This window comes from Helianthus annuus, chromosome 15, assembly GCF_002127325.2.
Source record: "Helianthus annuus cultivar XRQ/B chromosome 15, HanXRQr2.0-SUNRISE, whole genome shotgun sequence".
In the NCBI taxonomy this organism is placed as follows: Eukaryota; Viridiplantae; Streptophyta; class Magnoliopsida; order Asterales; family Asteraceae; genus Helianthus; species Helianthus annuus.
In genome coordinates, this window is record NC_035447.2 from 21556244 (window position 1) to 21579192 (window position 22949).

The 22949-nt window shown below is 37.3% G+C and overlaps 3 protein-coding genes across 3 annotated transcripts; 2 read left to right on the top strand and 1 right to left on the bottom strand.

The window, feature by feature from the left end:
• Positions 1 to 7060: 7060 nt before the first annotated feature.
• LOC118487429 lies at positions 7061 to 7648 on the bottom strand. Its single transcript, XM_035984268.1, has one exon. It carries the CDS (start codon positions 7646 to 7648, stop codon positions 7061 to 7063), a length of 588 nt encoding a protein of 195 aa, XP_035840161.1.
• Positions 7649 to 15702: 8054 nt separating this feature from the next.
• Positions 15703 to 18092, top strand: LOC110911029 (glucan endo-1,3-beta-glucosidase 12). The gene is made up of 4 exons (XM_022155592.2): positions 15703 to 15858; positions 15969 to 16670; positions 17135 to 17449; positions 17788 to 18092. The coding sequence occupies exons 1-4, from the start codon at positions 15807 to 15809 to the stop codon at positions 17817 to 17819; spliced, it is 1101 nt and encodes a 366-aa protein (XP_022011284.1). The 5' UTR covers positions 15703 to 15806; the 3' UTR covers positions 17820 to 18092.
• A 3862-nt stretch (positions 18093 to 21954) lies between these two features.
• On the top strand, positions 21955 to 22392 carry LOC110913435. Its single transcript, XM_022158267.1, has one exon. The coding sequence runs from the start codon at positions 21955 to 21957 to the stop codon at positions 22390 to 22392; it is 438 nt and encodes a 145-aa protein (XP_022013959.1).
• The last annotated feature ends 557 nt before the right edge of the window (positions 22393 to 22949 follow it).

Here is a 22949-nt window from a genome sequence, read left to right on the forward strand (position 1 = left end):
AAAAGTGCAAAAGATTTAAAATAAAAAGTATTATACTAAACACTTGTCTTCACCAAGTGATGTAAGAGACTTAGGCAAACATGGCCTTGATTGTCAAGAACTCTTACTATCAATCTTGGATCCCGAGACGACTCACACACTCTACGATGGACAATGGATGATGGTGTTATGGTGGTGGTGGATGGTGGATGAAGTGTGAGAGAGGTGGTGTGCCAAGGGATGAGTTGGAATGAAACCAAGCACTCCTATTTATAGGCTGAACAGAAGGCTGGGCACGGCCCCGTGTCCGCTGGACACGGCCCCGTGCCCGTCTGACACTCTCTCTCTTCATTAATTGTAATTCGCAATTACAATTAATGCGCCTGCTGTACTTTCGCCACGCCCCCGTGCTCACTGGACACGGCCCCGTGGTGGGCAATAGAAGCTTCTATAGGTTTGTCTTTTCTGCTGCTTCTTGGGCACGGCCCCGTGCTGGCTGAGCACGGGGCGTGTTCAGTCTTCTGTTTTCTCTTCTTTGCTTGGGAGGATGCCGTTGAGGGTTCGGGCAATCTACTTTTGTTCCTTTTCTTGTATTTATGTTAGAATTAGTTGTCTTTTTGCTTCTTTTGAGAATTTGAGCTCATTTCATCCTGAAAATACAAAAGGAAGACAAAAACACTCTTTTTCCAACATTAGTACTTAAAAAGGGTTAGTTTATGCCTCATTTGATGTAATTTATATGTTGCATTTTACACACATCAAATACCCCCACACTTGAACTTTTGCTTGTCCTCAAGCAAAACTCTTTAAATGTGGCTTACACTCCCAAATGGAATGGGTAGAAGAGAAGGTTTTTGGCTTGTCATAGAGTGTCGGGAATCCAAGATCTTTTTGGGTTTTATTTTTATTTATTTACAATCCTATTCGTTATGATTTATTTAGAACGTTTCATAAGATAAATTACTTATTTGGGCATAACATGCCTTTTTAAAATTTCATTTATATACAAGTTCACATACCTCACGGGAGAAATCACTCAACACTCGGCCGAAGGTGTATATATATATATATATATATTTTTTTTTGTGAATCACTCGAGAGCGGCATAGAACTTACGCCTACCATAAGCTTGCCAAGCAATCAATCCTCCTCCTTTTTAACTTTATACCTTTGTAAATATCAAGAGGACTTTTTGGGCGAAGGGTTAGGCTTGGGCTAAAGGTGGGTGGTTGGGTTAGTGGTTAGTAAAAGGGCGAAAAGCGTAAAAAGCGTCGGTTTTCGTAAAACACTTTGTTTTTAGTGACTTTTTTCTTTGAAGTATTTCTCCAAACAAGCTTTTGTTTGCATAGCTTTGTTTGTTTGTTTTGTTTTGTTTTTTTTTTTTGGTCACACGAAAAAAAACGAGCTTACGAAAAACCGAGCTTGTTACTAAAATAAAGGGTGAAAATAAAAAGGGTTTTTGGTGGGTGAAAAGGGTAAAGAAATGAAAGGTTTAGCCTCAAAAGGGGTTAACTAGGGGGATTTTGGGTAGGTGGTAAAAAAAATGAAAATAATGGTGTGGAAAGAAAAATGGTTAGTCCTAATGCCTCCATCATTTACTTACTTGGGTTTAAGTTGGTAAGGACCGGGAATGAATCGTCGTGGCAAGTTCTAGAGTTGTAAGAACCAAACGGCTATTCACACAAGAAACGAAAAATGAGCATTTAGTCTAAGGATGTAAATTTGTATGCTCAATAAAGGCTCAAAACTCACTTTTGTGGGAATGGGTTTTTAATGTGATCAAGTATATATAATCAAATTTTAACTAGACTTGTTATGCCATTTCATAATTTTCTTATGTTGGTTCTTGTTATCACGACGCTCTCGGTTGTAAAATTTGTAAAAATATAACCTTATTAATCTTAGGATTCCTAACTTAAACTTTAGACAAGTAAAAAAAAATGAAAATTTTTTGAAAAAATTTGGGGTGTTTAGCGGTTCCAATAGAGTTTTGTGTAAGGCTTGTTGTTAGGACTGGCAAAATTTCAAGGTTTTAGCTTCCCCCCCACACTTAAATTACACATTGTCCTCAGTGTGTCCCAAAAATAAATTTTTAGGTTGATTGGATGTGTAACGTGGTGTTAAAAAGCAAAGATTTATGTTACTGGCAGTCTGGACACGGCCCCGTGTTCAGGTGCCAGTAACAGAAATTAAAGAAATGGGACAGAAGCCTGGACACGGGGGCGTGTCTGGTGAACACGGCCCGTGTCCAGTTACCTGAACTGGGCATTTTTCTGCAGGTGGTTCAGCACGGGGCTGTGTTGGTTGAGCACGGCCCGTGTTGAGCCTTCTGTAATGGAGATTTGTGTCGGGTTGCCTCATTCTTGTGCATGGGGCCATTTTTCTCGTTCCCTTTTTCATCCTTTACCACCACGAGTGTGTTTTATTTTTATAAACCATCGAACTTTTAGAAACCATCATTTCATTGCAACCATAGAGAGACATTACATAAAACTAAATATGAAAATACATAAATATTAAACCATGGAGTTCTAGCCCTATGTTTTATTTTAATTAGCAAAATTTCCAAGAAGCTACTAATCTTGGTTAGATAAGGCTTTTAAAACTCCTTCTTCCGGGTGTGGCTCTCCTCACATGTCGGTGAGCCACTCCTCCACCTCCCTTGGAAGGAGAAAGGAGGGCTCATTGGCATTAGTTTGAGGAGTTTCGATTTCCGCTGGGATCTCTTGCTGGTGTTCCATAGGAGGCTCCGCCGGAAAGTCTTCCCACCCGGTAGGGTTGTTAATCCCGAGCGCCAAGTTCCAATCCTGTTGTGGAAGGACTGGTTCCATCGGGGGTGCTACAAGAATATTTAACCTCTGGTGCAAGAGGTTAATTTCTTGGAAGCTGCTTTCGAGCCCCACCGTAAGATCGTTAATACGGTCAATTAGGACCTCCTCTACTGATGTCATTTCGTCGAGAGCCTCCCTTAATGCTATCACATAGTGCACAAGCGTAGCTTCAACGGAGGGCCTCCTTCCTCTTCGGCTGTTTGATGAATGTACGGATGATGTTTCGCTGTTTTCACTCGACATTCTACGAAAAATAGTTTATTGATGAAACAGTATCTGGACACGGCCTCGTGCTCATTGAGCACGGCCCCGTGTTCATCTTTCTGCAGAATTTTGAAGCAAGGAAACTTGAAGTTTTAAGTTATTTTCTGAACTTGTGGGGGCTTTTTAAACATTAATAACTTAAAACAATGTTACATAACATGTTTTTACCAAGATTCCTTGAACAAAACTCATTGCTTCCTACCACAAAGTTTGAAGAATTCAAACTTTTAATGGTAGTTCTTGGAGAAAGATGAAAAAGAAGGAAATGGCTAGAAGAGGAAAGGACAAGATGGGTTGTTGGAACCTTCTTTTAGACTTACCTAGGATAGCTTGAGAGAAGATTCCTTCAAATCTATGTCCCAAGTTGGTCAAAATGTGCAGAATTCTTGGCTGCATTTATAGAAAACGACAGCATCCTGGACACGGCCCCGTGTTCGTTGGACACGGCCCCGTGTGCAGGTGGAGTTCTGACACAGTTTGTCCGTATTCTGACGTACTGATCAGAAAGGAATCTTTTGGTGAACACGGGGGCATGTTGGCTGGACACGGCCCCGTGTCGAGGGACCATTTTATGAAGTTGTCTAGTTTTTAAGGGGCTTACCTGTATCGGGTGGCTCTTGATTGGTTGGAACAACCCCAAAGTGCCTAAGATACCTTAATTGTCCTATACTAAGGCGAGAACGCAAGAGGTTGTCGGTGAGGGTAATTCCTATTTTCATTCTAGGTGGACAAGTCCAACCCTTTCCCGGGCTCTCGTTAAAGAAGGTGTATGCCGAATCGCTCAGGTCTATGTATGCACCGAACGAAGTCGATGGAGAGTCCTTCACGGCACAATCGGCACAGGGACGACTATCGTCCAAGTCTTTTCTAGGTATGAAGGTATTTTCGGGAGCAACGAGGTTGTCGGAATGCGGTTCCAACATTTCTTCATGGTCATCGTCTTGGGGCGGATCAATAAAATCCTTCCTAAGTTCTTTTGACCAATTTAGAATTAGCTCTTCTAGTTGAAATAACTCGTCAAGGAGCATTTCCCCTAGAATATCTGGCTGGGCGCATTCGAGGGAGAGATAGTGCTTATTTTTACTTCCGCCCCTCTTAAGGTTATAAGGAATTGGTGGGTCTATGTAGTGGGGCCTATAATTTAGAAAGTAACATTTTAATCGCCTCCACATAATTGACACCACATACCATAAGAGTGCCGAAAGTAAAAAGAATTACTATCACTCATGTTTATGTCAGAAATTACCAACCGCCGGGATCTAACGGTTCTGTTTTCAGTAAGAGAATCTTGGGCACGGGGGCGTGTTGAGTGAGCACGGCCCCGTGTTCAGCTTACTGTCTGACTTAAAACAGGATTGCCAGTTCCAATGATTGAGCACGGGGGCGTGTTCAGCGGGCATGGCCCGTGCTAAGCTCTGCAGAAGCTGAAAAACTAAGAAAATCCTAAAAAAATAAAAAGAAAAATAAAAATATGATTAGGCCGTTGATTCCTAACTTTCTTAAAATCCTTGTGTCCCCGACAACGGCGCCAAAAACTTGATGTGCGTGAAGTGTGTTATATTTTTGATGTATATTTTAAGCCCTTTTACACTTTTAGCCAAGTTTTAAATTTATAAAACACGATATTTACTAACACTAAACACACATATGGGCAAGTGCACCCATCGTGGACGTAGTATAGTGTTGGTAAGATACCGAGGTCGTTCAAGGACACAAGAGCTTTTAGTACCGGTTTATCCTCAACGTCTAATCAAATCAAAAAGTTTAGAAAAAGGTTTTTAAACTAGAAAATAAAAAAACTAACTAAATGCTGAAAAATAAAAATAAAATAAAAACAGATAGACAAGATGAATAACTAGGATCCGACTCGTGTATTAGTATAACCTTTGATTATTTTTGTACTTTTGCACTTGTTTAAGAGATTATCTTAGTTATTGTAGTAGGCCCCTTTTTTGAAGGCGACATTACCCTCAACCCAGTAGTTTGAGTCAGCAAGGATACAATCCTAAAGGGTTGGATTATTGGAAGATAATGAATTAAGTTATTAATGCAAATTATGGTAGGCCCCGCTTTTGGCGGTGACGTTACCCTCGGCTAAGTAGTCTGAGTCAGCAGGGATACAGTCCTAAATAGCCGGGTTATAGTATTAATAGTAGTTAACTTATGAGGGGGTCAAAGAGTTTGGATCCCCGCCATCCAATACCTATGGGCATTGAAGGAGATCCTACTAAATTTGACCCAGGTCTCTTGCAGGACCTCTAAACGCTGAACAAGGGCAAGACCCTTACCAAACCGTTCCCTTAACCCCCGACTAGGTAGCCAACATACCTCCATATAGACCGTGGAGATATGAATGGTGAAAATCTTTTATTTTATATAGACAGTAAAATAATGCCAAGACACCACGGACAAACGATAAGGAAAGATCACCTTCAACATAAGCAACTAGTTATTAAAGTCATTAATACAAAACCAAATAAAAAGTGCAAAAGATTTAAAATAAAAAGTATTATACTAAACACTTGTCTTCACCAAGTGATGTAAGAGACTTAGGCAAACATGGCCTTGATTGTCAAGAACTCTTACTATCAATCTTGGATCCCGAGACGACTCACACACTCTACGATGGACAATGGATGATGGTGGTGGATGATGGTGTTATGGTGGTGGTGGATGGTGGATGAAGTGTGAGAGAGGTGGTGTGCCAAGGGATGAGTTGGAATGAAACCAAGCACTCCTATTTATAGGCTGAACAGAAGGTTGGGCACGCCCCGTGCCCGTCTGACACTCTCTCTCTTCATTAATTGTAATTCGCAATTACAATTAATGCGCCTGCTGTACTTTCGCCACGCCCCCGTGCTCACTGGACACGGCCCCGTGGTGGGCAATAGAAGCTTCTATAGGTTTGTCTTTTCTGCTGCTTCTTGGGCACGGCTCCGTGCTGGCTGAGCACGGGGCGTGTTCAGTCTTCTGTTTTCTCTTCTTTGCTTGGGAGGATGCCGTTGAGGGTTCGGGCAATCTACTTTTGTTCCTTTTCTTGTATTTGTGTTAGAATTAGCTGTCTTTTTGCTTCTTTTGTGAATTTGAGCTCATTTCATCCTGAAAATACAAAAGGAAGACAAAAACACTCTTTTTCCAACATTAGTACTTAAAAAAGGTTAGTTTTATGCCTCATTTGATGTAATTTATATGTTGCATTTTACACACATCAGTATGGTGAACAAAATACTTCTGGTACATTTTTCTCTCGATCTGGTCGTACCATCCTTGTGATTGTTTCGTACCATCCTTGTGATTATTTCTTCTGTTTTGCTTATATCACTTGTTGGTTGTTCTTGATGAACTGATTTTGCATGTGTTTTATACGGATCTTCTTGTGGGTTGAGGAATGATGTGTTTTGAATTAGATCACTGATTTCCTTTTCAGTATCCTGTTCTTCAATTCTATCAAACATTGTTTGTATTCCAGTAATTTGAACATCTTTTTTGATTGTTATATTTTCAGATTCCGCTTGAATTTCGGTTTGTGCAGCGTGGCGAGTAGCATCAACTTCAACTTCATTTTCATCAACATTTGAAGACAACTGAGAAATTTTCAAATCAAAGGATGGTACCTCATCATCATGAATTTTCTTTTGATTTGATTTTTTTTCTTCTTCATCTGTCTTTTTGATTATCTCCAACATTAATGATGGAGTTTCTTCGCTAAATGATGATTGTACCATTGAAGGTTTTTCAATGTGTGTTTGCAGAACAGATGCAGGTTCATTCTCACTGATTTTTTCTGGATTGGAGGACTGAACTACAGGTGTGCTATCCTCATTGCGTTTTGTATCATCATCATTGCGTTTTACAATCTATGGTGTTGAAATGATTTGATTTTCGGTGTCTTCATTTTGGCTCAAATTTAGAAATCTTGATGGTGTTTCCATCATAGTTGAATCAATATTAACTTTCTTGTGCATTTATTTTTCAATCAATGACACCTATTCGTTTACTTTGTTATGAAGAGCTTCATTGTTTGGATATTCCTCGATAATCTCATCTATGCGTGATTGGATGTTTTTGAAAATTTCTTCAAATCCTTTAAAATGATCATCCAAAGCAGTCACAAGATATTCTTCATGTGATTTTTTATCTTCAATGTTCTTCATATTTTCATCGCCACTTTTTGTTGAATGAATGTCAGAAAGACCTTCACTTTGATTTTGTGATGGCATGAAATTACGCAGTCGGCTTTGACTGTCTACCCACATTTTATCTTTATTTCCTATTGATGGTTTAATGAAGAATTGCCCCCATGATCCTCCACTTTCTGTATGTGTTTTCTCAGTTTCATTGGATTTAATTGGGCTGTTTTGAACATTCTCTTGATTCTCTTGATCAATCCAGTCTGTTGCAGCTTTAAGTATGGTGATTGGTTGTTCTTCAGCATCGTCTTCATCTTTTTCTTCAGATTCATTTTCAAAAATTTCTTCGTTTTCATTCTCGGATTCAGTTGGATAAACATAAAATTCATCCTTTTCATCTTTCTTTTTTTGTTTATTCTTTCTGACTTTTTTCTCTTTATCCATTACAATTTACAAGACATCTCCCCTCATTTTGCGCAGCAATTTCCAATTCATCTTCAAATTCTTGTAATGTTGTAAAGTCAATTTTATCAAGAGAGAACTCTTCAGTGTTTTCAGCATCGTCAAATCCTTGTTTTTTGTAAGCATATCTGTATGAATCATTGCGTTTTAGAAAAATAATCAATTCAAATTTTGTTGCATTTTAAAATAAAATCATTGTAAACAACTTACAAAACTAATGTTTTGTTACTTTAAATATGTTGCGTTTTACAAAAACATTGCGTCTTACACAAGCAAAGAATAGTTTTAAACAAACAAAGAATATAAACAAACAAAAATGAAAGATCATTGCGTTTTAAAATATACATTGCGTTTTATAAAGTATAGTTTTAAACAAACAAAGAATATAAACAAGCAGCCTATACAAGTATTCAGCAAATATGTAGCAATAATGAAAGATCAGATTTCATACCGCTAACAATGCAATAGGTCCATTGAAGAGCTTCTCATTTCCAGGCCATTGTCTTCTTGTACGCCTTAAAAAGGTCAGAATATATTCACACCAATTAAAATCCTGGGTTTTTTTTTGTCACTTTTCATTGATGACAAGAATCTTTGATTAACATTACTACTTTGCATTGCCTTCGCCATGATCGTAAAAAATATAACCAAGAAATTTAGTTTGAACAATCTTCCAAGCTCATTTCTTGATTTTAAATAACTAATCAAGTTGTGCGCATACATTCTCTTCAAAATATCTTTGCTGAATTGACCGCGCCAGAATTTAATTACAAGATCAGTGTCTTTTGGTCTCAGTTTTTCCTCAATCTCTGTTTTTCTATTTGGTATTTGAAATACCTTTTGGATAAATTCAGCTGTGATCTTAATCTTTTCATCTCCAGTATTTATCTCATCATTTTCAGCAACAAAGTTTTTTACTAGCCAATATCCGAATTTGCGTGGAACTGAATGCAGCTTGAATTTTAGTATGCTCTCAAACCCTATTTCTCTAACAACATTCCTTTGCTCTTTTGACAAACCTTCAATATAATCTTTTAGATTATTGACTGCACATCTTATGTTGATTTTTTTTCCGTCGTAATCATAATATGGTTATTGTTCTGGTAGTTCTTTTGTTTTATCTTTCCTCAGTGATCTCTTTGGTTTTGATTCTGCCTTTTCCTTCTTTTGATTTTTTATCGGGTTAACTCTTGGTTGTGGATCAACAAAATCATCATCTGATACATTGAGTTGTGTTAAAAAACATATATTTTTTTCATGAAATTTGTTAAGTGCGTTTTATGTTACCTGAATTTACTTGTTGTTGTTCAGAAGTATGCAGAACAATAGCTCGACTAGATTTTTCATACTTTGAATCAGAAATTGTATCTTCTGATGATTCTATCACCACTTTCTTTCTTTTCCTTTTTTGTTTTTCCTCTTGTTTTTTAACTTTAAATAGAATAATGAAACAATGTCAATTAACAAATTTATGATAAAACGCATTAGCTAACACTATAAAGATAAAAAGCAGTTTTTCACAGGTTTAAGATAAAACGCAATACTTTACATCATATTATTTAACACACCAAATTAACATTACATAATCTCATTTTGTTTTTTATGATATATTAATATAAAACGCATTAGTCAACAATGTCAATTAACAAATTTATAATAAAACTGTCACACCCCGAAAATCCACATGCGGAGTACCACCCGCTTGAGGGCATGACTGACCAGGATCCAGCCACCAATTATACTGAGCAATTTAATTAATAGCAAGAGTGATATTCACCAACCACAGGGTTAGTAAGTATCAAAATTAAGTTCAAAGGTTTTAAGTTTAAATAATAACATAAGTAGCGGAAGCATAGACAAAACAGTTAAAAACGAAGTTCGTGGTTCAAGTTATTTAGAACCCAACACATGGGTTAGACGACCACTACACATCCCCATGTAGCAAGCTCCTGAGTCACTGGTTACCTGCAAAGCATGCAGTAGAGTGTCAACAAAAATGTTGGCGAGTTCACGAGTAGTCCAGTTTTTAATTACCAAAAACTTGTTTCACCAGTTAATTTATCCGTTTATACGTGCCATGGGGAGCTACCCCAAAGTAAGCAACTAAACTGTTTTTCCAATACCGAATACTAAATTAACCCCACGTTTCCGCAGTGCCCCGTTTGTCAACGTTCTATCATCATTGACGGTTGTCAGAGTCTATTAGTTCACGCCCGTTCCCAGTAACAAGGGTCGGTGTGAGGCTGGTTAGACCTAAATAGCGCTATCAACTAATAACCCGTTCACCAGACCCCGGCGACTAATCGGTATAATGTAGTAGGGACTTAAGTGATAGAGTTTCGTTTAGTGTTGCTTGTTGCATTCCGTATAAACCGTAATTAACCAAAGGTTCCCAGTAACAAGGGAAGGAAAGTAAGTTTGTATCCCTCACAGGGGGACAATGTTGTTTTTAGTTCCGTTTCCCAATCCACCGGGAATGCATGCTTTAAGTTGTGAACTCACCTTGGGTTGCTCGGCAGATTAGCTCACTTGGTCAAGCTTGCTGGTCACCACGTCCTAACATGGTTACCAGTATAGGTCAGGTTTGGGGTACAAGTAATCACGTAGATCCTACATGTATCTAACACAGAGAAATGCACACAGTTATCTATTGAGTTATTGGACCGATTCTAATAATTGCACAGTCAAACAGTAACAGTTAACACATAGTCTAGTCAACAGGCAACCCAAACAAAGCACATTGTGGCCCAATAACCAAGGTAGGCAGCCCAGTCGAGACAAGGTGGTCTCGACTCGAGAACACGCGGTCTCGAGTCGCAACCAGGAGATCTCGAGTTATCACGTTTTGGTCTCGAGTGATGCTGGCATAAGTCGCAACCTCAGGGGTCTCGAGTCCAGTCTCAAGTCGAGATCATGAAGTCTCAAGTCGAGACCTTGCCGGTCTCGAGTCCTTGAAGCCTGTCTCGAGTTGTCACGTTTTAGTCTCGAGTCGCAACTGAAGGTCTCGACTCGCAACCACGGATACGTGCACATGAAGTTCTTCTAGAACCTGTCCAAATTGTACTATCCAATAGCATTGCAATTTCATGAAATTGTGTACTAACCAATAGGATTTCATAAACATGTCTCTTTTTCTAATTCCTAATCACAACAGATCAACCATCACAAATTTTAAATATTCAACACACCTTCAAACAGTTCATCTTTTAGGTTTTCTCATTCATCTTCATACTCATTCAATTCATCACCAATATGATCTTAAAAATCATAACAATAAGCCTAAAACTCTACAACACATAAATTATGCATTTTATAAGCCATAGCATGTAATATCTCATTCTTTTCTTTCAAGAACATATATGTGCACAAATCATTAAGATGTCTTAATCGGCCTATAATCATGCATATCAGTTGGTCTATATTTTATCATTTCAAGATCACATTGTTAAGTATCCAATACTACTTGCAAATAGGCATCATTTAACACACAATATCAATTACCAAAAGTAATACACTAACCGAATGGTGTTTGGTGTGAGAGTAGTAAGGAATGAGCCGAGAAGAGGATCTTCGAGCTAAGACAAGAGTTTAATTTCTGCTACACTTGATCCGAGACAAAGAGGAGAGAGTGGTGTTGCTAGGGTTTATGGTTCTAAGTGAGAGAGGGAGAGAGAGAGTGTGTGTGTGTGTGTGGGAGAGTTGTGAGGGGATGTTGCAAATGGTGAAAAGTGGCAAGGTTGGTCATCCTCATGGGTTTTATACCTATCCCGAGTTGGCGCACCCTAAAGGGTTTCCGAATGGGCTTCTCGGGTGTATGGCCCAACCGGCCCGACTGTTTACTGTTTACTCGAGACCGGGTGGTCTCGAGTCGGGTTCGTTGGTCTCGGTTCACTATTATAATCGTATATATATATATATATATGTATTACCTGCACATAGTTTAATACAAAGGATCACATAGCACACCAATATAATTCACAAATTTCCATTTAATAATATCTGCACACACTGTGCTAATACAAGAAGGTTGCTCGGGAAAACCCGAAGTGTCACAAAAACGCATTAGTTAACACTATAAAGATAAAAAGCAGTAATTCACAGATTTAAGATAAAACGCAATACTTTACATCATATGATTTAACACACCAAATTAACATTACATAATCTCATTTTTTTATGATATATTAATATAAAACGCAATAGTTAACAACACATGTATCTCAGCAAATTCAAAGATAAAACGCAATGTTCTAAAATTCGATTACAATTATCATAATAATAATCTCTTTGTTTCTGCAAATTTATTAAGGTAAAACGCATTAATTCACAATATATAAATCCCATAAGAAGCATTAGCATCTTAGATCATAGTTTTAACATAAAACGCAATGTAGTCTCTAGTAACAAAAATGTTAAGATAGGGGAAGATATAACTCATTAACTATTTTTCGGAACGGATATGATATATTAGGTCTATTGTACTTCATAAAACGTAACTTGAATTCAGCTAAAGAGCAAAAATAGATAAATATACCATTGTCTGAAATATCTTTGCGTTTTCTAGTTCTTTGTTGTTTCATTGTTGATTTTCGGCTAATATTTTCTTGTTCATCTATGTTCTCTTCAGCTGATGATGTTTTTGGCTTCTTTGATGATTTAGGGTTTTTAGAGACGGATTTCTTTTGAGTAACTCGAATGTAAACCTTCAAATTATCTCTCGACGACACCATAAACTTCAATGGAGTATGATTTTCTCAAATTTCTGTATGTGTTTGATCGTTCAATGGAAGTGTAAAACATAATGCACTTTTTTTCGAAGCGTTTCTGTGTATATTCAACGGCGGTTATTTTGGAATATGACGACAATATCCCTGAAACCCAGGGGAGCGTGTTTAAATGACAGTTTTTAATTTGATTTTGATCTAGACCGTAGATTGTGGAATTGGACGGTTATGATTGCTTCCTATCCTTCCTAGCGAAATAAACTTCCTATTGTATCTCCACCCATAATAATATTAATAATCTTAAGTTTACTTTGAATATATTTCAAAAATAAATATCAAAGTAAATCTCATATTTAATATCAACATTATTAAGTCACTCTAAATTAGTGACATTCAAATCGATCTATCTAAACTCCCCCTTTTTAGTGATTATTCTGCATTGGATCTATAGTTTTGGTGAGAGGTGAAGCCTCGGTCTCACACGTTATCAATTGGTACATTTTGATGTCGGTGAAAGGGATAAGGATATGCTAGGATTGATACATTCTGATGTATGCGATTGTATGGTTATGTAAGATTTGTTGATGAATGAAAATGGAAGAAGATAAGATCAAACTTAAAAAGATTATTAAAATCATTAAAAATTTGATTACACTAATGTTTCTTGAGTTTCTCCTAATGATTATAATGATTAAAGATTGTGTGTAGAAGAAAAGTGTGTAATGGAGAAGATGAGAGCGACTAAGCAAGTGAAAAAGGTAAAGAAGGCATCTATTTATAGGTTGGCTAGGGGCAAGGTACGCTCTTTGCCCGGTTTCGTGACTTGCTATAGCAAGTATTTGAGGCACGGGTCGTGGTCAACTTTCTAAGCCCCACGGGATCTTCCAAATCTCTCAGAAGCTTTCTCTTTGTCTTCTACAGCCGAGGCACGCAGGGCGTGCCTGGCTTCCTTAGCCTGATCTTCGCGTAGTGGGCTTCTGGAGGTGTTTGGTAGTGTCAGGATCTGAGGCACGGGGCGTGTCTACCGAGGCATGAGGTGTGTCTGGATAATTTCTTATGTTTTTCTCTGTTTTTCGCTCAGTTTTGTTTCCTTGTTATTCTTGGGTTATTTTGTCCTGAAAATTTAATATAATATAAACCATTCTAAGGTTATTTTGAACATTTCATTAACAAAACATATTACAAATGAGTGATAATTTGACATAAAAACATGTGCATGTTTGCTCATATCAGTTGCTCAGAGAAGGTTGCATTTACAATTTATATCCACAATAGATCAGATCACAAATATCTTTACAAAATCGCCATCAACAGACATATTTACATTTTTACCTTCCAAGCTACAGGACGTTGTATGCAGTGGCGGAGCTTGAACGAAAAATCAAATCGGAGGAGGGGATAATAAAAATCCAATATTTTACACTAGAAAAAAATTTATGTTCGGATGCTAACCCGATTTGCAGCTTCGAAAACCAAATTTGGATCTTTTTTCCAATTAAATTCGAGTCGAATTTTAGTCAAATAAAAACGACACAGGCAACAGGCGGTTGTGGTTGCTGATTCACAAAGTTACTGGAGTGAGGTGGGGCAGATCCGGTTCCGGACAGGGTGTTGTTTTTTTGACCCGCAACTTACTTTAAATAAAGAAATTTAAACTTTAAAAGTAGTTAATAACCTTTCAGGTTTCTACTTTTTATGAACCAGCCCAAAACTTGGTATAAATACTATTTTAGTACATAAATCTCTCTTTTTTTGTTAACATCTTGTACATAACGCACACAAACGATATTAACTAGTGAGATTGCCCCGCACTTTGTGGCGGAAATTTGATCGTTATCTGTTCGGTTTGTCAGGGTACCAACACTCTTTAACATCCGTCAAAATGGATCCCCGAAACCCAACTTGTAATATAAGCCGGACCCGAAGTAATTTAAATGAAATGCGGAGTTTTGTTATTCTTGTTTGTTTTAATTTTTGATTATGTATAAAATTAAAATAACTAGTTGCAAGGTTAAATAAAAAAATATTTTAAAATTAATATAGGTTAGTTTTCCGTTAGTTCCGTTAAAATTTACAAAAGAGAACAATTGATATTAACTAGTGAGATTGCCCCGCACTTTGTGGCGGAAATTTGATCGTTATCTGTTCGGTTTGTCAGGGTACCAACACTCTTTAACATCCGTCAAAATGGATCCCCGAAACCCAACTTGTAATATAAGCCGGACCCGAAGTAATTTAAATGAAATGCGGAGTTTTGTTATTCTTGTTTGTTTTAATTTTTGATTATGTATAAAATTAAAATAACTAGTTGCAAGGTTAAATAAAAAAATATTTTAAAATTAATATAGGTTAGTTTTCCGTTAGTTCCGTTAAAATTTACAAAAGAGAACAATTAACTAAATTAGTTATGATATACAATTGAGTTAATTATTTTATGAAAGTGGAATGGCCTAATTGTCATTTTTGAAAGATGTTATGTGTAAAGGAAGCATTAAATTAAGTCTATTATGTTATCAAACCAAGTTAATTATTATATAACTAAGTTAATTATTTATAATAAGCAAGGGCTTGTTTGGTAAGAATTTGAAACTTAAGGCAAGTGGGCTGAAGTGTTATTAACAAAAAATGAGGGGGGGGGGGGGGTTTCGAACCGGTTCATTGTTGAACAACTTGTTATTTTTCCTTTTTTCCCAAAGACACAACAAAGTCACAAAGAAAAGCTTGAACCACCTTTTACCTATGATTAAATTTTACCATCTTCCCCACAAACTTAACTTGTTTGATCATGCGTAGTGATAAGGGTAAATAATGTTTATCTACGGGTGTTTTTCATCACGTATTATCCTAGTCAGCAAAGGGGCGTTTTTTACAAATGGGTGTAATGAAAATGTGGTCATAATGTTAAAAGGGGTATAAAGAATTATATAAATAAAAAACCATGAAAAAAGTGATTGGGCAATGAAAAAAGATGGTTACTTGTAATTGGGCCAACAATATCTTCAAAATGAGGCTTCGGCGTTGTTTATACAACGCGCTTTTCGATTTTCTGGTTCAAAAACGCTGCAGGGGGCGGTGGCTCCCGCGTGATTGGCCGTTGTTTTACCTAAAAACGCCCAAATACATAACAACTACAGGGTCGTCTTATAAAACACAAATGTCACAAGTATCCCCACAAACTTAACTTGTTATAAAACACAAATGTCACAAGTATACATAAACCACAAGTTACCGTTTGAATTTTTTTCACATTTCAGGAGAGAAATAGTGAAATAACCCCATGAAATTCCCACTTCCCCAAAACTTTTCTGGACAGTACCACCACTCTGACACACACACACACAACACACAAAACACACACAAAACCTTTATTCTTGAATCTCAATATTCATTCACTCTCTTTCATTCATTCATTCACCATGTTCAAAATGCCCATCCTCTTAACTCCCCTCTTCTTCCTCTTCCTTTGTGGTAAGCTCAACAGTATAACAATGATAATAATAATAATAATTATTATTATTATAATCCCCTGTTTCTTTTACATATAAAACTCTTATTAAAACCCCTGTTTTTTTTTCCAGTTTCAGGTCAAGAACTACTTCAAATCTCAACACCCAACCAAGATTCACACACACTAGGAGTGTTTGTGAACCAGGAGAACCTAAACGACGTCGCATCCACCGTTTTAGCAGCGGAAAACTGGCTCAGAACTCATGTTTTGTCTTACTACCCATCATTTGTTAACATAACCTCCATTGTTGTCTCTAATGACAACCTCTGTGATGAAAACCAACAACATATTGTTGAACTAGTGTTGTTCGCTATGCAGAATGTTCATCATTCTCTTGTTAGGTGGGGTTTGGAGAAAAAAATCAGGGTTTCTGTTAGTTTTACCCCAAAATGTTTACAGTTACAGTTACAACAATCGCATGTTAAACGTGTGCTTGAATTCTTGCTGGCTATTGATTCGACCTACATTGTGAAAACTGAGGGTGTTGTTGATCAGTTTGGTCGGGTTTTGAGCTCCTACAGGCAATCTAGTGTGGATTTGGGTGTTTTCGGGTCAAAAACAGCAAGAAGAATGTTACCTGAGGGTGATTACTCAGTTCCGTCCGATGCGGCTGCCGCCCCGCTCCCGCCGCTCATCGGAGTTACGCCGCCGCCGATGTTTTCTCTACCGTTTGCTCCCGGGACGCAGCCGCCGGTTAGGAGTCCGGTGAACGGTGCACATCCGCCGTATGGGCTTCATCTGCCTCCGTGCAACCCGTATCCTAGTCCCGGAGGTTGTTAAATATACAGAAATAATATATTAGTTATTATTATTATAGAATATTCGAATATATTAGTTAGAGTTTATTATAGAATATTAGTTGGTAGTCATAATATATAGAGTAAAATATTTTTGAGTTCATTGGTTTTAATTATTTGAGTCCAAAATCAAAATGTTTAACGCCTTAATTTCCTAGACGCTTTTTTATAATCTTTTGAGTCCCATTTTATTAAACAAAATTGGACTCAAAACGTTAAAAAAAAGAACAAACTTGGATTCAAAACTTTATAAAATGCGCGGTTAGGGACTCAAGGCATTTTGATTTTGTACTCAAGTGATTAAAATTATTAAAACACAGAAACTCAAAAAGTAATTTACTGTAATATATATAGGTTTTGAGTTTATTATATGCTCTTAAATTATGAGATATGATTTCATTAGGTTTCGTTTGTAATTATTCTTATTGTATTTTTTTAGGTGGTGGAGCGATGGCGGCTCCACCTTTAGTGGGAGGTGACGGGGCAATGGCGGGCCCGCCGCTTGCGCGTGAACAAATGTGGTGCGTGGCGAAACCGAGTGTACCGCTGGAAAAGTTGCAGGAGGCAATGGATTACGCGTGTGGAGAAGGTGGTGCGGATTGTGGTCCGATTAGTCCAAACGGAAGTTGTTACTTTCCGGACTCCGTTGTGGCTCATGCTTCCTACGCTTTCAATAGTTACTGGCAGAAGAACAAGAAGAACGGTGGGACTTGTGGATTTGGCGGAACCGCCATGCTCATCAGCTCCGATCCAAGTAAGATGGACTGGTTCTAACTAGAGGTGCACAGATCGGGCTTTGGGCCCAAACCGGTTTGGGTTGGGTCAAAGATGGTCAAAACCGGTTCCGTTTGAAACTTGTCAGTTTTTGAGGGGGGGAATGTCGGTTTGAGTTTAAACCAGTTACAACCCATCGTTCGGGTCGGTTCATCCAAATTGGTATTATATCGGTTTCTGCTCGGGTTAAAAACTGCTTACGGTTCCCAACCTGTTTTTTTGTTCACCTCTAGTTCAAACACTGTTTTTTTCTGATCCAAAATTGAGGTAAACTTCATTGAATTTGTTGTTTAAATTGGATTCTTGACATTGTTGTAGGTTTTCTTCAGTGCCATTTCACACTTGCATAAGTTTTGAAGATGTGAAGGAAGTGGGGTAAAATGGTATTGAGCATTGGTTAAGAACTGATATGTTGGTAGATTAGTTTATTAAGTAAGTTATTGGAATTGTGGCTGTTTTGATGATTAATTTATTGTAATCTTTTGAGAACTGGCCGGAAAACCACTTCTATGTTAGCGGCCACCGGATAAAACTGACTTATCTTAGTGTTTAACTTGTTCTAGATCGGCATGGTCAGTCGATAATGTCATATGAATGCTATGCACTTTCTTTTTTTGTGTCTAGTGTGACGGATTTAAGCTCGGGTAAAGGGGCGTTTGTCGTTTGGTTATTAGAGAGCATCCACAACAGGTTGTTTTTGGCTATTCGTGGCCGATGTGGTGCCACATTACAACAAATGTGAATGAGAGAGGAAGGGGGTGCCTTCCTCTACTCTACATACACACCATCCATGAGGAAAGATGATGTTGCATTTGTGAAATTATCATTGTTTCTTTACACATGTTACAAGTTTATATATATAAAGAAGTTCAACATATATATTTTTAACTATGAAAATCATAGAACATTTCATGATCTTAGAAAAAATAATAAATGTATCAAGTATTTATTTTAAATGAAAATTTGATGGAGTTTAAGTCTTCTCAATCGACTAGAGTAGTGTGGTTCACCTAAAGGTCACATGTAAATGATTCATACATGCAACCTCTTAATAGGTAATTTTTTAGAAACATGCCGATCAATTCAGCGATTACCTCTTAATGACTCAACACAAAGGTGCTGTTTGTCAACTTTTGAATGGTTAAGTGTTGAACTAGTAACGTGTCTGAATCATTAAGTATTGAACCAGTAAGAGGTCTGAATCAAGTGTTGAACCAGTAAAAGGTCTGAATCATTAAGAGCCAGTATAATACGTAACCATTCAGAAGCAAATGTATGACAAATTCAGATTAAAAGTCTTAACCATTCAGACTCTGTATAATGCTTAATCATTCAGAAGCAAATGTCTAAACCAATCAGACATCTACTCGCGAAACAAACAGTCTGAACCATTAAGTGCTGAATCAGTAAAAGGTCTGAACTATTAAGAGCTCTATTAAGAGCTAACAAACAGCCCCAAAGTTGCTAAAGTTATATTGAATTATTTTCTCTATTTTCTTACATTTTAATATTTAACTTGTTGAAGCCCAATAGAGTCATAAAAGGGCGTACATGAGCCAACTGATAATTTCTTCTGATTCCAGAAAAAATCATACATTGATGGGTTTCTTTGTTATCAAACGCTTTTATGTTGGATTGTTGATTTGTTGGGTAATACAAATACATGACATGATACAGAAAATAAGTAGTTTACATGTTGATGACATGATATTGGGCTTCACACTTTTCAATAAGTCAACCCATTAATCTTTCTTCTTCTCATTGGGCTTTTCACTTTTTTCTTTTGTCAATTTTATGGTCCAAAAGAGTTTCCAAACGTGTTGCGAGGTCAACTATATGAATTTGTTTCTGCTTTTAAAGCATTAAATGATCTCTAGCAATCTTCTTTCTTAATGATCTTAAGATATGAAATTGATTGTATATTTGCTCAAAATTGTAAGAACGTATTATGTGATTGTAAGTTTTGTAGTAAGGTTTGCAAGAGGCGAGTCAAAGTGCTTAAAGGATAGTCCTTTAAATAGATAGGAGAGTTTATAAAAGTTCGTTGGTCCCTTTACGGATGATCCACTGTTGAACCACACACTATTTGCGGAGGTTTTGTACCCTTTTTCTCTATAGAAATCTGTCCTCCACTCTTGCAGATTTAGAAGGAACCCAGTCAATTTGGAAAAAAAAATAGTGATTTGGAAAAAAATAGTAATAATCTATCAAAAGAAATCCATTAGAAAAAATTTCTGGATCCGCCACCGCCTCCACTCCTTTGCAACAAATCAAGGACATTTTTTCTCCGATTCTATTTTTTTTTCTCAGGGGGGACGGTATGATTCACCTAAGGTGAATCGGTGAGTGTGGTTGCTGCATGGGGGATGATTCCGGGTGGATAATCGGTGAGTGGGGAGTAGGAGAGAAGGGGTGTGGGCGGTGAGTATTCATCGAAGGTGAAGAAGAAGAAATGGAGGAGAAAGAGAGAGGAGAGAGAAGATAGAGAACCAATCATTTTTTTTAATTGAGTGGGTGTTTAAATCATTCTTAGGGTGGGGGGTATAATGTTCGGTGAGTGGGTGATTGAGCGGGTGTCACCGATCGGTGACCATACCCCCTTGATTGAGTTAGGGTGTTTGAGTAGCAGAGAAGGTGAGAAATCGTGGAGTATTCACCGAAGTGGAGAAGGAGTGATGGAGGAGAGAGAGAGAGGAGAGGAGAGAGGAGAGATTAACCAATCAAAAAATTTATAACTCAATCACCCTAGAGTGATTAACCATACCCTCTGATTGAGTGCAAAATGGGGAGTGGAATGAGGAGTTGACATGACATAATATTATTGGGTAGGATTTCACTCAATCACCCTAGAATGATTAACCATACCCTCCACCCTTAGTGTTTGAGTAAAAATTGGGGAGTGAAGGAGGAGAGTTGACATGACATGAGATTATTAGATAGAGAAAACTTAAACACCCTAAAGTGTTTGAATCATACCCTCCATTCTCATGCCTAAACACAAGCGGTTACTAATGGATGTAATTTGACTTGAAAATAACGAGAGACCAAAACTCATTTTGTTAAGTACATTTCCTTGCAACAAAGAAAGGATCTTTGTTTCTTCCCAAATAGGTTAATCACTTCCCAAATTGTTTAACCCATTTGTTTGACTTGGTCTTACATGGGAAAGTTTTCCTTAGAGAAGATTCCTTAAAAAAAAAAAACACACACACACCCTTTTTAAGTCTATTTTAATACAAAGTTTTGTTTTATAAAAGCCCATTTATAAAAAAAAAAAATAAGCCAAAGTTAAATCATTTTCTTTTGATAAATTGCATTCTTTATTGATGATTGTATCTTCTTTTTTAAGTAAATTGCCAAAATCGTCCCTGAGTTTTGGGTATGTTTGTCATTTTCATCATAACAACTTTTTTGTACCATATAGTTCTTCACTTTTGGGATTTTTTGTCATTTTCATCTAAATATCTAATTTTCTATCAAACATTTGAATGAAAATGACAAAAAAATCTCAAAAGTGAATGGCTATATGATACACAAAAATTGTTTTAAATGAAAATGACATAAATTCCCAAACCCGAGGGAAGATTTTGGCAATTTACTCTTCTTTTTTCTTCAACATTTCTACGCTTGTTTTTTGTTGATTAGTTGTTATTGAAGAGCATTTCCGTTTCTTTTTTCTTTTGAATTAGTTTTTTTTTTTTTTTGAAAGATTTGTACAGAGGACATATAGTCGATCCATGGTAAAGTAATACTATCTAATTAGACTACAATTTTGTTTCAGCCTTATAGATTAAAAAGGGCCCTCTTTCTTAAATTTCTACAAGTCTTGGTTGGGTTGCATGAATGCAAGCTTACTCTATCCAATGACCTCTTACTTGCACACTTCGGTACTTTCTTTGTAACTAAACATATACAAATACCATTATACCAATATGATAAATTCACACCAATGATCCAAACAGCTGATCCAAGTGTGCATATTTTAGTAGCATCACAAAAAATACTCGAAAACATTGATAAACATTAAAAAGTTAGCAAACAAAATTTCAAAGAAAGTAGTTTATGTAATGACAACGACCCATGTATTAATTTACATTGGAGGATACACAATACTAGAGGTTTCAAAACACACATGCATGCAATGTCAACTTTCAAATCAGAATCCCACTCATCATCCAAAAACATCAATTTTCTCTCAAATGCTTCATTCTTTTTCAAACATTCTTTCATTTCCAAACCATCACCTATTTTTCACATTTTATTTATCATCAAATTATTTATATAATAAACTATTTTTAAATCAATTATTTAAAGTAATAGAATATATTTAAAAAGTATATTGTAAATTAAAAAAATATTCTAAAACTGCAAATTAAACCGGTCAAGAACGTCTTGGCGGAAGCCTCAGTGGATAGGGTGAACTATGTCCTTAGCTGGAACAAGTGGGTGTCAAGCAAGTGTAACTTGTTTGTTTGGAGAGCAGAAATGAACAGGATCCCTACGGCGGATGCTTTGAGTAAAAGGGGGATTGTGGTGGGAGATGGGCTGTGTCCTCTTTGCAAGTCGGAAGCCGAGTCGGTGGATCACCTCTTCACATCGTGTTATGTGGCGGTCATCCTTTGGCATAAGGTTAGCCGATGGTGTCGAATCCCTCCTATTTTTGCGTTCTCTTTTAAAGATTTGTTGGAAGTGCACAAGTCGAACCATGTTAAGATCGCTGAGAAGATGATTGTTCAAGGTGTTGTGTACTCGGCTTTATGGTGCTTGTGGGCGGCTCGGAATAAGGGGATTTTCTCGGGTGTTGAGGTCAAAGTGGAGAACATTTTTTGTGAGTTAAAGTCCCTTGGTTTTTTATGGTTCAAGTATAGATCTAGAAACAACCACATCTCGTGGCTGGATTGGTGTAATTTTGATTTGATGTAGCTCTCCATCTGTTTTGTTTGTTGTTCCTGGCTCGGTTTTCGAGCTAGGGTGTGGTGTTAATAAAGTTCTCCTTTCAAAAAAAAAAAAAAAAAAAAAAAAAACACACACACACACCCTCATTCGAGTATATTTGGAAATCCGGAGTCCGGACACCATGGATTCCAGACATACACTTTTTATGACGAAAAACATAAAAACAATAAAAGCTTCACTCTCTCTCTCTCGTTGGAATCTCTCGTTGGAAATGGGAATCATCGATGAAAAGCAGTCCGGCTTTAGCAAGGAGTATTAGGGTGTAAGGGGTGCTCACCTAAGAGGTGAGTCCCCTCTCTTACGCCCAACCAATCCTCGTGTGCCACGTCAACTCCCCTCTTAAACTCCCCTAACACCCTAAATTGATGGCGGCACTCCCCTCTTAGGTGACTTGGTTTTTATTAAATAAAAAAAAAAGAAAAGCATTGATTGGTCCCCTCTCCCTCTCTCCTCCCCCTCTCTTCGGTGAGCCGCCACCGGTTTGTTGCCTCTCTCTTGGTCACCGAAATGTTGGCGGTGCATTC